We start from the raw sequence: 17,560 nt of genomic DNA on the forward strand, positions 1-17,560 counted from the left end.
ACGATACAGCTCTCCGAATTCCTCATCAAAAGCGAATAATGGAAGAGAGTTGGTGGCTTCAAAGATGAGGATGAGCGTCCAGTGAATTCATCAAGTCAAACATCAAAAGAGCTAAGCGGCTATTGCTGGTCGACCTGGTCCACTATTTGGTCGAAATACCGGAAAGGAATTTTTTAATTTCTTGCGTCAGTTCACGGTGTATGAATACGGTATGTGAAGCTGCACGCACATTCCATGCTCTGCTTTTCTTCAGTCCTGATTTCCGCTTAACGATAATCGCTCCAGAATTTCAACTGCTACTGTTTTGAACGTCTGTCCGCCTTTCATGAAATTAGAGGATTACTCTGCATGAAGCTTTGTGATGGCTCTTTCAAGATCAGAAGCTGACGCTGATTGTTCAAATCACAGTCCTCTTCTTTGGGTCGTGTGCGGTTGAAGAGAAACAAGGTCGCTTGAAATCGCTGTTCTCTTTGATGCGACATAACTTCCTAACTAATTAATTTGGCACGATCGTTGCGTATAATCTCTCTAGTTTGAATAGCTGACTCTCCAAATCTCCTCTTGATCAGAGCAATGATGAAATATTGTTTTTACTACGCAATACTCGTGCGTTGGAAAACAAATTACAGTAGTAGAGGAATGGGGTGCTCAATTTTTATCCATTTGTCCGTACAATTGTGATTGTACAATATTTTGAGAGAAAACGCTCAAATAATTCGTGAGTATTAGCAAATAATGATTGAAAATCCTAATCTTTTATAGTTTTCATACTTTGATTGAGTTTTAAAAATTGAATTGGTTTTCAAAAATTATATTCACTCAAGCTGATAAATCTCGTTCCTCTCTTGGATCAAATAAGATTAAAGTTCAACAATGCCATCACAAGTTTTAAAAAGTATATTAAATATTAACTCTCCGACTGTTTCAGTTATTATTATTTTTTCAATAATCAATACATTACCTGAATTTTGGGAAGAATCCCATTTGACAGGTAACTTGTCAGTGCTAATACTAATACTATAATACATAAAAAATAAAATATTTATTCAGGAAGTGTCAAGTATAATTAAGGAAGGTAATGATATATATAAAAAAAATCAATTTTCTTGTGAATGAAATTCTGTGATTGCGTAAAGGCTTTTTTCCAATAACATTTTTTGACTGCCTGCTTAAATAGAATGACTGATTCAATGTTCAGAATGTTTGTTGGCAGCCTATCATACAGGTTCCATTCCTGAATAAAATGGAGTTTTTTCAAAAGCTACATTCCTATGGACTGGAAATGCAAAAAATATTCTATTTCAAGTATTATATTCATGATTATCTGTACAAAATTGGAACTTACTGATATTTACTTTAACAAAAACTACTAGCCGAATTACTTATTTAATTACTTATTTACTAACCGAATGCTATATGGGCCTATGCTCTAACAAATGTTCAAAACATGCATTTCATTTTCCATTCAAGTTACACATTCACAAAAATACATAATGCAATAAATGTAATCGTTATTTCAAATTTGCTACTCCTATTCATTCGAATTACCTTCGGAGTTCCACTATCGATGGCTTTCAAAGTATAAACCCCAACGAACAAGTAATGGCGTGAGTAAATTATCAGGAAAATGAAGACTAGAATATTATTTTGTAAGCGGGTCAAGATTTAAAGATTCTATTGAGTACATGTTCTATTGAGTTCTATTGATGTATATTCCGATTTCCACGTGCCATATAGATAAAGCCTTTACATAATTGACAGTTAATTTAGTTGAACGGGAGTCTCTCATAGGGCTTCATATTTTCGATTGAACAGGAACCATCCGCCAGCCGCTCTCAATCAACATGCAAGTCTCAAGTTAGCATATTAGTCTGTTGGCAGTGCATTGGTTTGCAACGTTCTAATCTGCTATGTTCACGTGCTAAATACCTCAATTGAAATTGATAGCTACGCGAAAACTCACTTTGGAAACAGGAGCGGAAATTATCGATTTCATCCCAAAGTAATTCAGAAGGGGTGTTTCATGCAACAGAACGTTTCGAAATAGGACTTTCAGGTCTAACTTATTAAATGACACTTCCATTGAAATAATATAAAAAATGATTCAAAAATCGTTTTCGAACATTTCTCAATGGAATATTGTTGAAGGAAATCATCAATGGATTCACGGTTCAAAATGGTTATAATTGAAGAGAATAGACATTTGAAAATTAGATTGTCAAAAAATATACATGCTCCATTCGATCCGAATCTTATGAAAGGAGAAGCGCAAATTTAAAAAATATTTTATAATTATGATTGGGAATGAGTTTATACATTCTATTGAGTTTATGAGTTCCATATATTTTGCTATTACTTGAGAACATTACCAATATCACAATGCCACACCCCAACTCTGATTGCGTATTCATCAAACATTATAATATTGTGATGTTCCCTTATAATGATATGCATGATAATAGAGATGATTTGAAATCAATTGACCAATCAAAATTGAAAATATCTCACAGTGGAAAAGAATTTTAATTCATACCTGAAAAATGAAGAAAATGCCAAACAAATTTACAGGATTCTTAGTAATGACCAAACGAACCCATATGAATGGCAGTAAAAAAGATATTGATAGTGTGTGTATTAATAGTCCAAGTATAGTAATATTCACTCAAATCAAAAATTAATTATTCTGCTCAGAGGTGGAATTGTGATTTTTTCCACAAAATTAATTATCATTCAATTCAGAGGTCACTGAAACAGTGCTAAAGGTCGTAGCCGGCAAGAATGAAGAGCTGTTGAGCTGTGAGGGGAATGAGTAGGGCTGTGGTGTGGCGTGGTGGTGAGGGGGTGATGAAGGGCTAATAAGCGACACTGGGTCACGGAAGTCAAGAAACTAGGAATCTGTGAGTTTGTTATTGGGGGTGGAAAGGGGGGAGGGAATTTTGTGTTCCTGCTGCTGCTGATGAACGGAGGGGAAGCGTTCCCCCCTCCCCCATTCACAGACAACAGATTTTGGGGATTCTGGTGGTGTGGGGTGAGCGGGTAGTAATTGGCGTTTGCGATTAATGGAACGCCCACGGACTCGCTCCATTTAACTTATACGTGTCCCCAAATACTGCTGGGTCCCCCTTTTAATGGCTTGTCGAAGGCCGCTGGTGGTGTACCCCTCACCACTCCCCCCCGTACCCGTGAAGGGGGTATTAGGAATCCCCCGGTCGGTGTTTTATCTCCGAACACAGACAGATGATCCGAAGCGGCTCCAAAGCCTTGGTCGGTCTATTTGTTGAGTGTGTGCGGATGTCGTCACAAGATGACTCAGGCTGGCTGGCTTCGTTACTGTTCTCAAATAAGGGCTGCCTGGTTCCACTCTCGCATTGCTCCACTACTGGGTTGCAAATGGATTGGCAACATACAATCTGTTGCACAACAGCACTAGCGGAGACTTTTTTCAAATTTAATGTTTGGAACCAAGCTCTTTATTAGGATAATTCCATTCGACTTCCAATTCTGAAATCGTAGAGTAAATAACGACGGGGGTGTGTAGCGTCAATGGGAAGTTCATATCGTGAGAGTGAAGTCGGGGATGAACGATTCTCATTTCTCATGAACGTACATGAACATCTACGCACATTTTAGTTCCCAAGCTATCAATGACAGGGATCAAAAATGAATAATAAGGATTCTAGTAGTTGGTTCTGGCTCTAAGTTCAGTACAACCCTCCTTTCTCGTTTGATCATTAAATATATTATTAATTATAAGCATAGTCTCTTTAGCTCTGTAATAGATAATATGAAAATAATGAAACAATAAGAATAATATTCAGGCATATTTCGAATAGTTATGTTTCATTCATCATACATTCTAATTCCAGCACTCTATGATGTAAAGAAAGTTTTTGTATGAAGCAGAGTTCAAAGAATCGACAATTTTTCTCCAATGCTCAACATGCTATTACTTGTATATACATCACGAGTAGGCTATATTATCAGAATCCTATTCTCACATATTATTCGATAGTATTGACTGGAATGAAAGCTATCAAGCTAGACTGACAATGGCTATTGTCTCTATCTCTTCATGGTAAATGATTTAATAGAATCAACAGTTTGCAATTGAATAATCACATTGTCTCGAATTTCGTGCTTATTTTCAATTTTAGGTGAAAATGTTACTGAACATTAATTGTAGAGATTTTCATGCTCAATCTTCTCCACTTGAATTTTCTTGTTTAAATTGTATCTGAAGCCTGATAATTGGGAATCTAAAATCAAACTTTGCATAGATGGGGCGGAGCTCCTGAAATTTTTACAGATATGGGACTTGTGGCAGTTGATAGGGCTATTTTAGGTATGATTTTAATCAAAATCGTTGAAGCCGTTTTCAAGAAAATCGCGAAAAGCCCTGTTTATGACAACATTTTCTTCATTTTCAACTCAGAGGTCACTGAAACAGTGATGAAGGTCGTAGCCGGCAAGAATGAAGAGCTGTTGAGCTATGAGGGGAATGAGTAGGGCTGTGGTGTGGCGTGGTGGTGAGGGGGTGATGAAGGGCTAATAAGCGACACTGGGTCACGGAAGTCAAGAAACTAGGAATCTGTGAGTTTGTTATTGGGGGTGGAAAGGGGGGGAATTTTGTGTTCCTGCTGCTGCTGATGAACGGAAGGGAAGCGTTCCCCCCTCCTCCATTCACAGACAACAGATTTCGGGGATTCTAGTGGTGTGGGGGGAGCGGGTAGTAATTGGCGTTTGCGATTAATGGAACGCCCACGGACTCGCTCCATTTAACTTATACGTGTCCCCAAATACTGCTGGGTCCCCCTTTTAATGGCTTGTCGAAGGCCGCTGGTGGTGTACCCCTCACCACACCCCCCGTACTCGTGAAGGGGGTATTAGGAATCCCCCCCGGTCGGTGTTTTATCTCCGAACACAGACAGATGATACTCCGAAGCGGCTCCAAAGCCTTGGTCGGTTTATTTGTTGAGTGTGTGCGGATGTCGTCACAAGATGACTCAGGCTGGCTGGCTTCGTTACTGTTCTCAAATAAGGGCTGCCTGGTTCCACTCTCGCATTGCTCCACTACTGGGTTGCAAATGGATTGGCGACATACAATCTGTTGCACAACAGCACTAGCCTTTGAGCGGAGACTTTTTTCAAATTTGATGTTTGGAACCAAGCTCTTTATTAGGATAATTCCATTCAACTTCCAATTGTGAAATTGTAAATAACGACGGGGGTATGTAGCGTCAATGGGAAGTTCATATCGTGAGAGTGAAGTCGGGGATGAACGATTCTCATTTCTCATGAACGTACATGAACATCTACGCACATTTTAGTTCCCAAGCTATTAATGACAGGGATCAAAAATGAATAATAAGGATTCTAGTAGTTGGTTCTGGCTCTAAGTTCAGTACAACCCTCCTTTCTCGTTCGATCATTAAATATATTATTAATTATAAGCATAGTCTCTTTAGCTCTGTAATAGATAATATGAAAATAATGAAACAATAAGAATAATATTCAGGCATATTTCGAATAGTTATGTTTGAATATTCATTCATCATACATTGTAACTCCAGCACTCTATGATGTAAAGAAAGTTTTTGTATGAAGCAGAGTTCAAAGAATCGACAATTTTGCTCCAATGCTCAACAAGCTATTACTTGTATATACATCACGAGTAGGCTATATTATCAGAATCCTATTCTCACATATTATTCTATAGTATTGACTGGAATGAAAGCTATCAAGCTAGACTGACAATGGCTATTGTCTCTAACTCTTCATAGTAAATGATTTAATAGAATCAACAGTTTGCAATTGAATAATCACATTGTCTCGAATTTCAAGCTTATTTTCAATTTTAGGTGGAAATGATATTGAACATTCATTGTAGAGATTTTCATGCTCAATCTTCTCCACTTGAATTTTCTTGTTTAAATTGTATCTGAAGCCTGATAATTGGGAATCTAAAATCAAACTTTGCATAGATGAGGCGGAGCTCTTGAAATTTTTACAGATATGGGACTTGTGGCAGTTGATAGGGCTATTTTAGGTATGAATTCAATCAAAATCGTTGAAGCCGTTTTCGAGAAAATCGCGAAAAGCCCTGTATATGACAACATTTTCTTCATTTTAGCCGCCATCTCGAATTGCATTTGATCGAAATTGTTTGTGTCGGATCCTTATATTGTAAGGACCCTAAGTTCAAAATTTTAAGTTATTCCGTTAATTGGGAGATGAGATATCGAGTACACACACACACACACACACACACACACACACACACACACACACACACAACACACACACACACACACACACACACACACACACACACACACACACACACACACACACACACACACACACACACACACACACACACATACAGAACAATACCCAAAAACCACTTTTTTGGACTCAGGGGACCTTGAAACGTATAGAAATTTAGAAATTGGGGTACATTAATTTTTTTCGGAAAGCAATACTTCCTTACCTATGGTAATAGGGCAAGGAAAGTGAAAATTATATGAATCAAGAGGATATTCTTTGACATCCGATTTTCAATATCAACAATACTATCCACACTATAATGGAATATACTACATTCGCTTTATATAATATAATCAATATTCGTTGATAATAATGTGTCAAGTATGCAAATTATTCAAGCATGGAGGCCGGTTTCAGGTAATGAAAACGCTCTAAGCGTTTCGCATGGTGATTTGGGGCCGCAACATGTACTACAGAATGAGCTCGAGAAGAGTAATGGTGAACTGGAGCAAAGCCCGAAAAGTAAAGATGCCAACCCCTTCTCCTACTCCTCCTCATCGTCCTCCTCCTTCATTTACTCCTTCTCCTCCTCCTCCTCCACCTCCTTCTTCTTCTTCATCTTCTTTTTCTCATCCTCCTTCTCCTTCAACTCCTCCTCCTCCTCATCATCCTCCTTCTCCTCCTCCTTTTTCTTCTCCTACACCATCATGGTGAATGGGGCCACCACCTATGGCATAGCCCACTCTAATACTGGTTGCAAGGCTAGGCTTAGGGTAGGCAAAGGACGTAACTCACTGCTACGATTAATGGACCTTTCTATGCACTTTGCCGCTGATAACGTCCTATCAGCGTTTCTCCTCAATGCAGTAACTCATTGAAGGCAGATGCACGGCTATACCCAACTCACCCGAACTCCACACATAGACCTACTTGCCTTCACACATCTTTATCATTCCGTTCTAGGTCGACTTCATGCTCTGCTGGAAAATTGACCTCTCAAAAATAGTAATGTTGGTTATCGAAACGAATGATACCTTAAATAGGGACCATCGGCCGATTTAGATAGATTTAAGTTGAAAAACGAAAACGACAAAAGTTGTGTCAATGCTGGTTCTCATTATATTATACTTCAAAGAGGGCCAACGGCCAATTTAGTATTGGTGATAGATTCAAGTTTTGAACAACGAAAACGACAAAAAGAAGCCACAATAAAATTCTCAATATTTATTCTTTTCGATCTGAAATATTTTACGAAAATGAAACAAATGAATCCTACACATCTATGAAAAAAAATAGTTGATGCTTTGGCACCAATATCATTAGAAATATCCAATCTCAATGTCACACGTGCTTACATAGGTCTTTTTCAAGTATATACAAAGAGTTTATCATTATTATCACTACATACTATAGAATAGTACTAAACACTGGTAAGAGAGCGGTGAATAGGTTACAGATAACTTTCCAAACTTTCTTCACCCTACTTAATAACTATTATATTGATTTGGATAAATTACTGATCTTACTGTTCTCCTATCAGATTTTAGTCCTCAATCTCAATAGCATATTGTAGTATCTATTGTAGTATCTCAATAGCCTTTCTTATGACTTGTAGAAACACAAAAGATAGAAGATAAGAATTTTGTTCTTCAACCTCTCAGCTTAAAATATCTCCCCTGCCAACTCATTCACACTCGAATCATCTGGAATTCTAACGTACGTGAATTACACATGCCTTCTTCACGAGCACGAGTCCATAATTAGTTGTGGAACTTCAACTTGTTTGAAACTCGTTGCGAAATGTCAAAAACAGAATTGCTGCTGTGCATGATATTCAATCAAGCCAGGGCTCTAAATAATTAAACTGCTTTGTTGAATGTTGGAGTGTAGTACTTCAAGCAGTGCTCCTCTATTGCTTGAATCTTTCAGTCTTGAATTACATAATATACAGTATGAACTTTGTTAGGATCGAATATCCGGAGAAATCGTCTGAATCTTGGTAATTCGATACTGCATGTGATTTGCTGTCCAAGATGATGAAAAAATGTTGATTTACAAAAATTATCATGAAGAAAGATGGGTGTCACTCTGATTCTCTGATAAATTGTGACCTTCATAAAAATAGCACAATTCAACAAAATCAATAGACGGTTCCGCAGTGAATTCAATGAATTGCTAAGTATCACGTTACTGGGAATATGTGAGATAATAACTTTTCATCTTCCTATCACGGATGATGGAATGCTGAGTTGAAAATTGTTGAACAAAATTTATTTTTAAAACCTCATGGTAGGTGTGCATCAAGAACAAGTATGCTGGAATCGGATATTACAAGGAATATTAAAGTATTGCGTAGTGAAAACGAGTTTTTTCAGCAGTGAAATATAATTACCGAACACTTTGACACTTCAATCATGTACAAAAATTGTTCTATATCGTAAAAATCCATGTCTTGATGGATGCTGCCATGCAGACAATAGGAGTGATATGAAAAAGTATCCAATTAGCCATTTTTGAAGCGAATTGAATTTTTAGATATCAGATTCATAATTTCGAGTTGAAAGAGAATTTTCATTGTCATGATAGGAAGCCCTGAGCGAGAAGGAGTCATGTAACATCTATCTGATGTATCATTCCCTAATTTCATTAACTTGGCTATCCTATCTCTTCATTGAAGTATGATTCATAATGACGGTTGCACAAAAGACTGTTAAATTTCAATTCAACTCTAAAATTTTAATCAAGATTAAATTCCACTAGAACCAATCAGAGAAGCCTTTTTTCGAAAAACTCTTCTATGATTGGTTCTCTATAATTAATACATTAATTATAAATAACTGGATTTTCGAATTACTTTAAGGATAGGATTTTTTCGAAGAATAGAAACTCATTTTCTCAATTATTAAAAAATACAAGAGAGCTGTCTTAATTGGAGCAAAGAGAGAACCATTCAGCCAACGCATTATGTCGGACAACTGCATCTTGGCAACAGCTGGAGAATCTGGGTGATGGGTGTGGGGGGGGGGTTGTTAGAGAAGGTGGGGGCTGGACAGATGAGCAGAGAAAGACGTTCGGTAATGATGTAAAAAGAGAATAAACCAAGATAAATGACTGTGCTGTGTGTTGTCACCGGGGATGTGACGGCTTCACGGGACGGGACGGGACGGGACGCGCTGATGTCCTAGAGCGCTGCACAACACAGTGCGGGAAGAAAGAGGATTTCGGGAGAGGAAGAAAATCCTGGAGGGAAGAAAGAAGGATCAGAGAGCGACAAGTCTCGAAAAAAGACGGAGCGTTGCTGTAAGTCCCGTTGAGACTTGTAACTCGAGAAGACCCCATGACAGAATGGATGAGGCGATAATCAATGAAGTCACTGTTATAAAAAAGAAGAGACGAGTGGAAAATGACCAATTACGATCGAAAACTCTTCATCTATCCACACAAAATACTTTCTCTCTCTCTGTCATGTGTGTATTCCACTATAAGCATCCTACCATATCACTCTTTCTCCTCGTGAAATAACAGGGAAGTAATGAGGTTATCCTTGAGACTTCGGTTCTTTTGCTGAGAATAAATCTCCACATTCCACCAACATGTTTATCAACAAATCTCTATGAATGTAATTGAATAAATAAGTATAATAAGAGTGTCAAGGCTCAAGGATGATCGAAATTACTGTCATTTTATTCATTTTCATATTGCATATTGATTGCAGTATTTTTTCCAGTGATTCTCTTTATTCATTTATTGGATAGAGCAAACAATACAATATTCGAAAAAGAAAAAACATGCTATTGCCCAAAACTTCTTCTACTTTTTAATTTTGTCTGAAATCGTCCAAATATTATGTAGGTTATGCTCATTATGTGGTTCTTATCATAAAATTTTGTGATGTATATTGTTAACATGTTCAATTTCAAGTCACTATGGAGAAAGAAAAATGATTATTATGCCTTCGTTATGACACTACATCTCGGAATGATATCACATTGAATCATAGAAAATGATAAGTAGGGTAGTAGGGTAAGGTGCGTATCTTAAAAAGGCATTCTTCATTCATCATTGTAGATAGACAAAGAACAGAAAATTTATCGATTATAATCAGATTCATCCAACTTATTTCCGAGTTCTCAAGTAAAATATTTTTCTCCAACACTGATGGCTACAGGTCAAGTTCTTACATCTTTTGATTCGAGAAAATTACACTTTCATGAATTTGTTGCAAGTTGAAATTATAGAAATTCATTTCATGTTATTCCCAAACCAGAATAAAACTTGAATAGATGGAGTAAACAGGTAATCAAGGAAGCATTTGAATTGCTCCAGTGATCTTAGTTTCTTTCTGTGATTCACAGTAGTGTGGGCTACTAATAGTGTAAGTATTCCTTACCATACAGTTTTCCAAAGGAAGAGGTCTATGAAGTAGATTCTATCCAACATTATTATTGATATGTAATAAACGATTGAACCACAGTCTGATTTATGGTTTTCCATAATTATTTAAATTCTTGGAGACTGGCAAAAACATCATGAACTAGAAGATGCACACAGTTACGTTAGTTATGGTGTAGAATGAGGGACAAACACAGCGATTAAGGTTCTGTTAGAATTATTATTGTATAATAAAATGTGACATGAGGAGAAGTGGTGAAAGGCTTGAATGAGAAGGAGGCGGCAATTGTCAAAAGAATTAAAAGTGCGCAACAGCAAGAGTTGATTTATGACAGACACCTCTAGACCAGGCAAAATGCCTGGGACTAAACAGCCAAATGACAGCCAAATAATAATAGCTGTCGAGCTTAATGGCTTTTGCCAGCAAAAAGGATGACACAGTCAACGATAAAACTCATACTTCTCTCTCCCACACACAAACACTGACTCACTCCCTCTCCCAGCCCTCAAATTACTTCTCTCTTCATTACTGTTATTCTGTCTCTCTCGAACGCTCACCCTCTTAAAAAACAGAATTCCTTCAAATTAAATGTTCGCCTACCCCCCCCCTCTGATGCCGAAAATCCCGGCCACTTTATCAATGCAAGCAGCGGTCGGTCCAGCATTGAACGGACCAATGGCGGCACGGCTTGATGACAACAATAGAAGGGGAAAGACTATTGGCTGAGGAGAGAGTCATTTATCACTCGGTGTGCTCTCTTTTATCGCCAGCTTACTAAATTCTCAAAGGAACTCAAAACGACGCCGAGATTGTTTCGAAAAAACAGACTGATGGGCTAGGGTAAGATGAGCTATTTACTGACAAAGGCTGTGCCTCTATTCAAAACAATTTTGAGAATCTCTCATGAGTTGTTTGTTTGTTTATTATCAAAGTGTAAGTTTTCCAAATTGGTTTGAATTTTGCCACTGCGTCTTGTATTAGTTGAAATTATCATAGTCTGTAATTCAACTTCTGAAATATATTACAACTGAAGATTACTTGATCAGTTGGTTATCAAGTTTTCAAATTTGCATAATGCTGTTGTCTATCAGTAGCCACCCCTGACTTATAGGATATGACATTGCGACAAGGCAGAATATCATTCTCACACGATATCTCTGTCAATAATATCACAGGCATGATAATATAAAATATCAATTCGCACTCTTCAAGTAAGATATTAGTTGGCACGGTGTTGGGGATATAGGCATTTTTTCACTGGTGATAAACACATAATATCTTATTGAAAGAATAAGATGTTGATGTTGTCGATACCACTTTAATTTATTCGAAAATTAATTCATATTACAGAACCTGGTTTCATGGTAACACTTAACACATCTTCAGCTGAATTAATGTGTTTGTTATTGTTGAAGGAACAGGAAATTTAATTTTAGGTTATGTATTGGGGTTGTAAAAAAGAAGGAGAATTAAAAATGTTAGTGAGAATAGATGGATTAATGATTAAATTAAAATATGCTAATATTTTTAGAATGGAAAATTACATTGTAAATGAAATTCTAGTCATCTTAAAAAATATATATACATCAAATTTGGCTACCAACCAAATTTGATGTATATATATTTTTTTAAGATGACTAGAATTTCATTTACAATGTAATTTCCAATTCTGAAAATATTAGCATAGTTCAATTTCATCATTAATCCATCTATTCCCACCAACATTTTTCATTCTCCTTCCCTTTTACAACCCCAATACATAACCTAAAATTAAATTTCCTGTTCCTTCAACAATAACAAACACATTAGTTCAGCTGAAGATGTGGTAGGTGTTACCATGAAACCAGGTTCTGTAATATGAATTAATTTTCGAATAAAAAAAGTGGTATTGACAATATTAACATCTTATTCTTTCATTATGGAGAAATACCACAATATCTCATGCCATACAATCAAATCACATAATAGCTAATAGGCTATTCTTTTTCCCTGGTAATCTTATTATATTATTGCTGCATAAACACATAATATCTAATAGGGTATAAGTATCACTATTTTCAAATAGATGAGTAATAGAGTGGTAATTCAGCAGAAGCTTGAAAGACACGTGAAAGCGACATCCAGAGTCAACAGCGCTTGAAGTAAATTAGAGTACGGTGAATGAGTGGAGCTTGAACTTACAGAGAACGTTGAGCTCAAGCTGTGCCGATGCGGGTATCCCGACGCCATTGTTGGCTGTGCACAAGTACATGCCAGCATCCTGCTTTTGCGCGTTGTGCAGCTCAAGTCGAGCGTCCGAAGACATCTTTCTACCCTGCAAGTGAACAATTACATTATTTCAGCTGTAAAATTCCATCAAATCAGATCCATCGTTTCATAGGGATGATAAGCTAGGTCATTGCGAAATGATTACTAACTCTGAATTGATTATAAGTTGTCAAATTGTCCAATATTATAGGATTGTCTAGAGTCAGAAGATATCTTTCTGCCCTGCAATTGCTCAATTACACTATTTCAATTCAGGTACACAATTTCATCAACATAGATTCACTGTTTCATAAGAATAATAAGCTAGGTCATTGCAAAATTGTTGAGAATAATGACTTTTGTTAATAATTATCTATTATCTATTGTATTTGCTTTTTGACATGTATTTGATTGTTAATTTTTTTGTATAGAGATAAAGATTAGATGAAGAATTGATTATAAGTTGTTAAATAATTATTGAATTGTAGAGGCCCAATGACATCTCTATAACCTGAAAGTGCACAGTACCAACATCTCAATTCAGGTGCACAGTTTCAACGAAGTATGCAAGTTTCTTAAAAAAATAAGAATGATATTGCAGAATATTATTGAGAATAGCTGAGCTTTTACTGAATAACTTAGTATGACCGGATTGTTGAGAATAATAATTACTGGTGAACTTTAACTGATGATAAGTTGTTGAGTTGTCATATTCTCCTCCTCAATGAATAATATCACCGCAGTCCCTCCAACAAAAGAGATGAGCCAAAAAATCGATCAATAACCATTTCCAAAGACATAAGTCAAAAAGCTCCAGATTCAGGTTTTCATCGATGCCACAGACATCAACTCAAATGTTTATTACCAATCACAAGTAAACTGAATTCTTGTGAAATTTGAACTGACATTGATTGAGGTAGAGAAGAAGCTGATTGCACGTTCGATTTTAAACGTGATTTGAAAGTGTTCAAATTTAGTTTATTAAAATGCGCTTCCTGTCTATTAAGACTCTGTAGTGAGATCCACGTTATAATGGCAGTGTTTGATTAGCAATGGTATTGCTATCCTTGTCTATCATTCAACGAAGCAGATAGCGCTATCTCTTTCTCGCTCTGCTCTGTTGCCAGATCTTCTTCTAACAATGTAGAATTGATAATTAATAAACGAAATATTCTATCTCAATCATTAAAATTCATAATTGAATTATTGAAAAATATAATAATTTCTTGCTTGATAAAATATAATTGATTATTTTAAACGACAATGAGCAGTTAATTTTTCATTTCATTTCATTTATTCGTGGACAGAATCACAATTCATATAAATATGATTAGGAAGGAACAACAGGCTTGGCCCAAATCTATTCCATTCCCAAATTTTGATAAATTAATAGAATGACCAAAAAATAGGTTGTTTCTATTGTTCAATTTTCGTCCAAAAATATATATAAGCTAATATATAAGCATTTTGAATCTACAGAAATTGAAACACCAAACTATATTGAAATATAACACTTAATTATCACTTCATATTGAATTAATAAAGTTATTTTATAAAATTTTGAACCCAAAAATACACATAACTTCTCTCAATAAGCACAGCTGTTAATATTACATCAATAAACCTAAATAAAAACAATATGAAAACTTTTCGTAACATTTTAGTTAAAAATTTGAAATATTTCAACAACTAGTTTCGACCATTGGTCATTTTCAAGTTAAAATGTCATTTGTGTCAAATACATTTTTGACCCATGTCATTTCAACTTGAAAATGGTCGAAACTAGTCGTTAAAATATTTTTAAGTTTATAATAATAGGGTACTACAAGTTTTTATATTGTTTTTATTTGAATCGAGTAGCCCATATAAGGGAAGTGATTTTATCTATAAACCTGTATCTTGTCTTGTACAAGACAAGAAGTTCTGCAACGTCTTTTTGCTATCTTTCTCCACTTCGATTACAACGTGGACCTCACTATAGCTTATAAGACTCTTGTTCTCGAGAAGTATTGATGTATTGATGTTTTTTTCTGTATTTCTCTTTTTGTAAAAAATGTTTGGTGTGAACACCCTTGAAACTATCAGTGAGAATTGAATAGAATTGTATAAAAAGGGAAATTGCACTCACATTTTTTGACCAGGATATCGAAGGCTCTGGATGGCCACCAGCCACACAGTCCACTTGCATGCGACTGCCTTTCTCCACTTCAAGAACGCCCTCTGGTGAGAATCCTTCAATGTGCGGAGGCACTGTACAACAGAAAAAATAAAAATATTTCAGGAAAAAAATATTTTCCATGATTTGAGAATTGATATAAAATCGATCCAAGATGATTCGAAAATTCAGCAAGTTGGGGTACGGACACACTGAAAGCGGAGCGTGCGTGATCAGAGCATTCATGATACACACAGGAAGCGTAAGAGCGTCAAGCGTCAAGGGCCTAGAAAATTGCGTTGTCTAGTTTGCAAGGACATTACTTTGCGAGAATAATTACTTAAGGTATTGGATATTAGCTAAGCCTGCTAGGACAGAGTGGGTTAATGAAATTAACTTAAATCGTCGACTTTTTGTTGAATATCACCATCTGTGTTAAGATAACATGAGTCTCGATTTTTTTAGTAAATGTGAATGTCAACTTCAACATTTGATTATATTTGTACGAAAGTGAAGCATGATTTGGAAAAACAAGTCACTAATTGGAGGAATCTAATATCTGCTGAAGAAAGATTTCTAATAACACTAAGATAACCATATGTCATAGAAATATGAATGAATTGGATTGGAGTACCCTTTGATTTCAAAGAGCAATAGAAGAATGTTCTTTTTGTAATAATCAGATAATACACAGTACAGGGGAATATGGGATAGAATTAAATTAATATACTAGTGTACTAGATGGTGGAAAAATATAGTAGAACAAGTGCATTATTATGTACAAGAGTAGACCACTAGTATGTGCATTAGTAGGGCAATCGCACGTTGACGCTTTGACGCTCCGCTTGTACACGCTCCAAAAAACAAACCAGCTTGTTCCAAAGTTTGACGCCACGCTCCGCTCCGCTCCGCTCAGCGAGTAGACGCTTCCATTGTGTTTTGGCTCATTACTTAACATGATATTGTTCGCAACGCTCCTCAACGCCACGCCACGCTCCGCTTTCAGTGTGGTTGTACCCTTAGTAGTTCAATTGGGTAGGGAAGAACTGTAATCCAGTAACACCAATGAAATTCAAATGAATATCCATGTTATATAATTTTCTGGAATTATAGTGGAATATTCCAAGATGAATATTATCCAGCTTTGTAATTCATGGAGTACAGCTTTGTAATTAGTGGAATTCAGTTTTGCAATTAATGGAATACAGCTTTGTAATTCATGGATCCATTGAATCCATACAAAAAAAACTGTGAGTGTAACTGGTATGTCTCTGATGCATATAGTATCTATGATAAGTGGTGTAAGGTTTAATCACTGAGAATTAATTCTTAAAAACTTTTGAAAGATATGATCTCTCAGAAAAGTGTACAAACTAAACACTATTCAATAATCGTAATTTTCAAAATCCAAATCGGATCAAGCAAGTTGGTGGAAAAATATAGTTAATCACTATCACTGTTAAGAATATCATCACTTCATCCCCTCTGTTTGGTAATTTATAAGGCTGAATTGAATTATTTGAATATTTTCAAGCAAAACTCAAGTCCCCTGTAGTTTGGGTTCTTGATTATTAGCCCTAAAGAACGATGATTTTTGCCTGTAGTTGATATACGGAGTGAGTCATATGATGATTGTATGGGAACCCTTAAATAAGTTGGAGACTGTTGTAGATATAATACTGTTACTTTCAGGATGAGTTATTGGTGGAATACTCTATCTTTTGACGTTCAGCTGAATTTCAACCCCTCATAAGAGGGTGAATTAGGGGTTGTAACTAGAATATTTTGAGTGTAAACACCCATTGTGTGGTACATCATTTTAAAGGCCTTTTCAAAACAAGAAAGATGCCATCAATTAAAATGTTCTAAGATTCTTGTATTGAAAATGTCGACTGATTGAAGTTTTAGTTTTTGAAGAAATGAGGGGTTGTAACTCAAATATTTTGAACGTAAACACCCATTGTGTGAAGAATTTTAAAGTTTTTAAAAAATAAAGTGTACTTCAATATTTTTATATTGTTTTTATTAACCCATTGTGTGATACATAATTTTAAAGGCCTTTTCAAACTGAGAAAGATGGCATAAATCAAAATGTTCTATGATGCTCTTATTCAAAATGGCGGCTAATTGAACTTCATCAATTATTTCCTTGAAATGATGTACCACACAATGAGAGTTTACATTTTAAATATTCGACTTACAACCCCTAAGTCATCCCCTTATGAGGGGTTGAAATTTAGTAGTATTTGACAAATAACGTATCCTGAAAGTTACAGTATATATCCACAACAGTCTCCAATTGGGTAACCAAGGAGAAATCAAGTATAAGAAAATCAAATACAATGGAAGTACCTAATTCACACTTCATATGATTCTATTCTCGATGAATCGTGGGAGTTTTAGCAACTGGAGTTGTTGAAGAATTCTTATTCTAACTGATTTTCTTCAAATTGAAATGTACCCTAACATTGCAGTATGGAATGAATATGAATAATATA

General features: G+C 35.9%; 1 protein-coding gene across 1 annotated transcript in view; it reads right to left on the reverse strand.

Moving 5' to 3' along the window:
• Positions 1–17,560, reverse strand: part of LOC111047959 (protein amalgam) — a 193,763-nt gene that overhangs the window by 31,104 nt on the left and 145,099 nt on the right. Inside the window, exons 4-5 of the mRNA XM_039426833.1 lie at positions 15,036–15,157; positions 12,842–12,974 (exon numbers count right to left, since the gene is read on the reverse strand). Coding sequence (XP_039282767.1) covers positions 12,842–12,974; positions 15,036–15,157 — 255 coding nt within the window. The remainder of the gene's footprint in view (positions 1–12,841; positions 12,975–15,035; positions 15,158–17,560) is intronic.

The sequence above is a fragment of the Nilaparvata lugens genome, chromosome 4 (genome assembly GCF_014356525.2).
Source record: "Nilaparvata lugens isolate BPH chromosome 4, ASM1435652v1, whole genome shotgun sequence".
In the NCBI taxonomy this organism is placed as follows: Eukaryota; Metazoa; Arthropoda; class Insecta; order Hemiptera; family Delphacidae; genus Nilaparvata; species Nilaparvata lugens.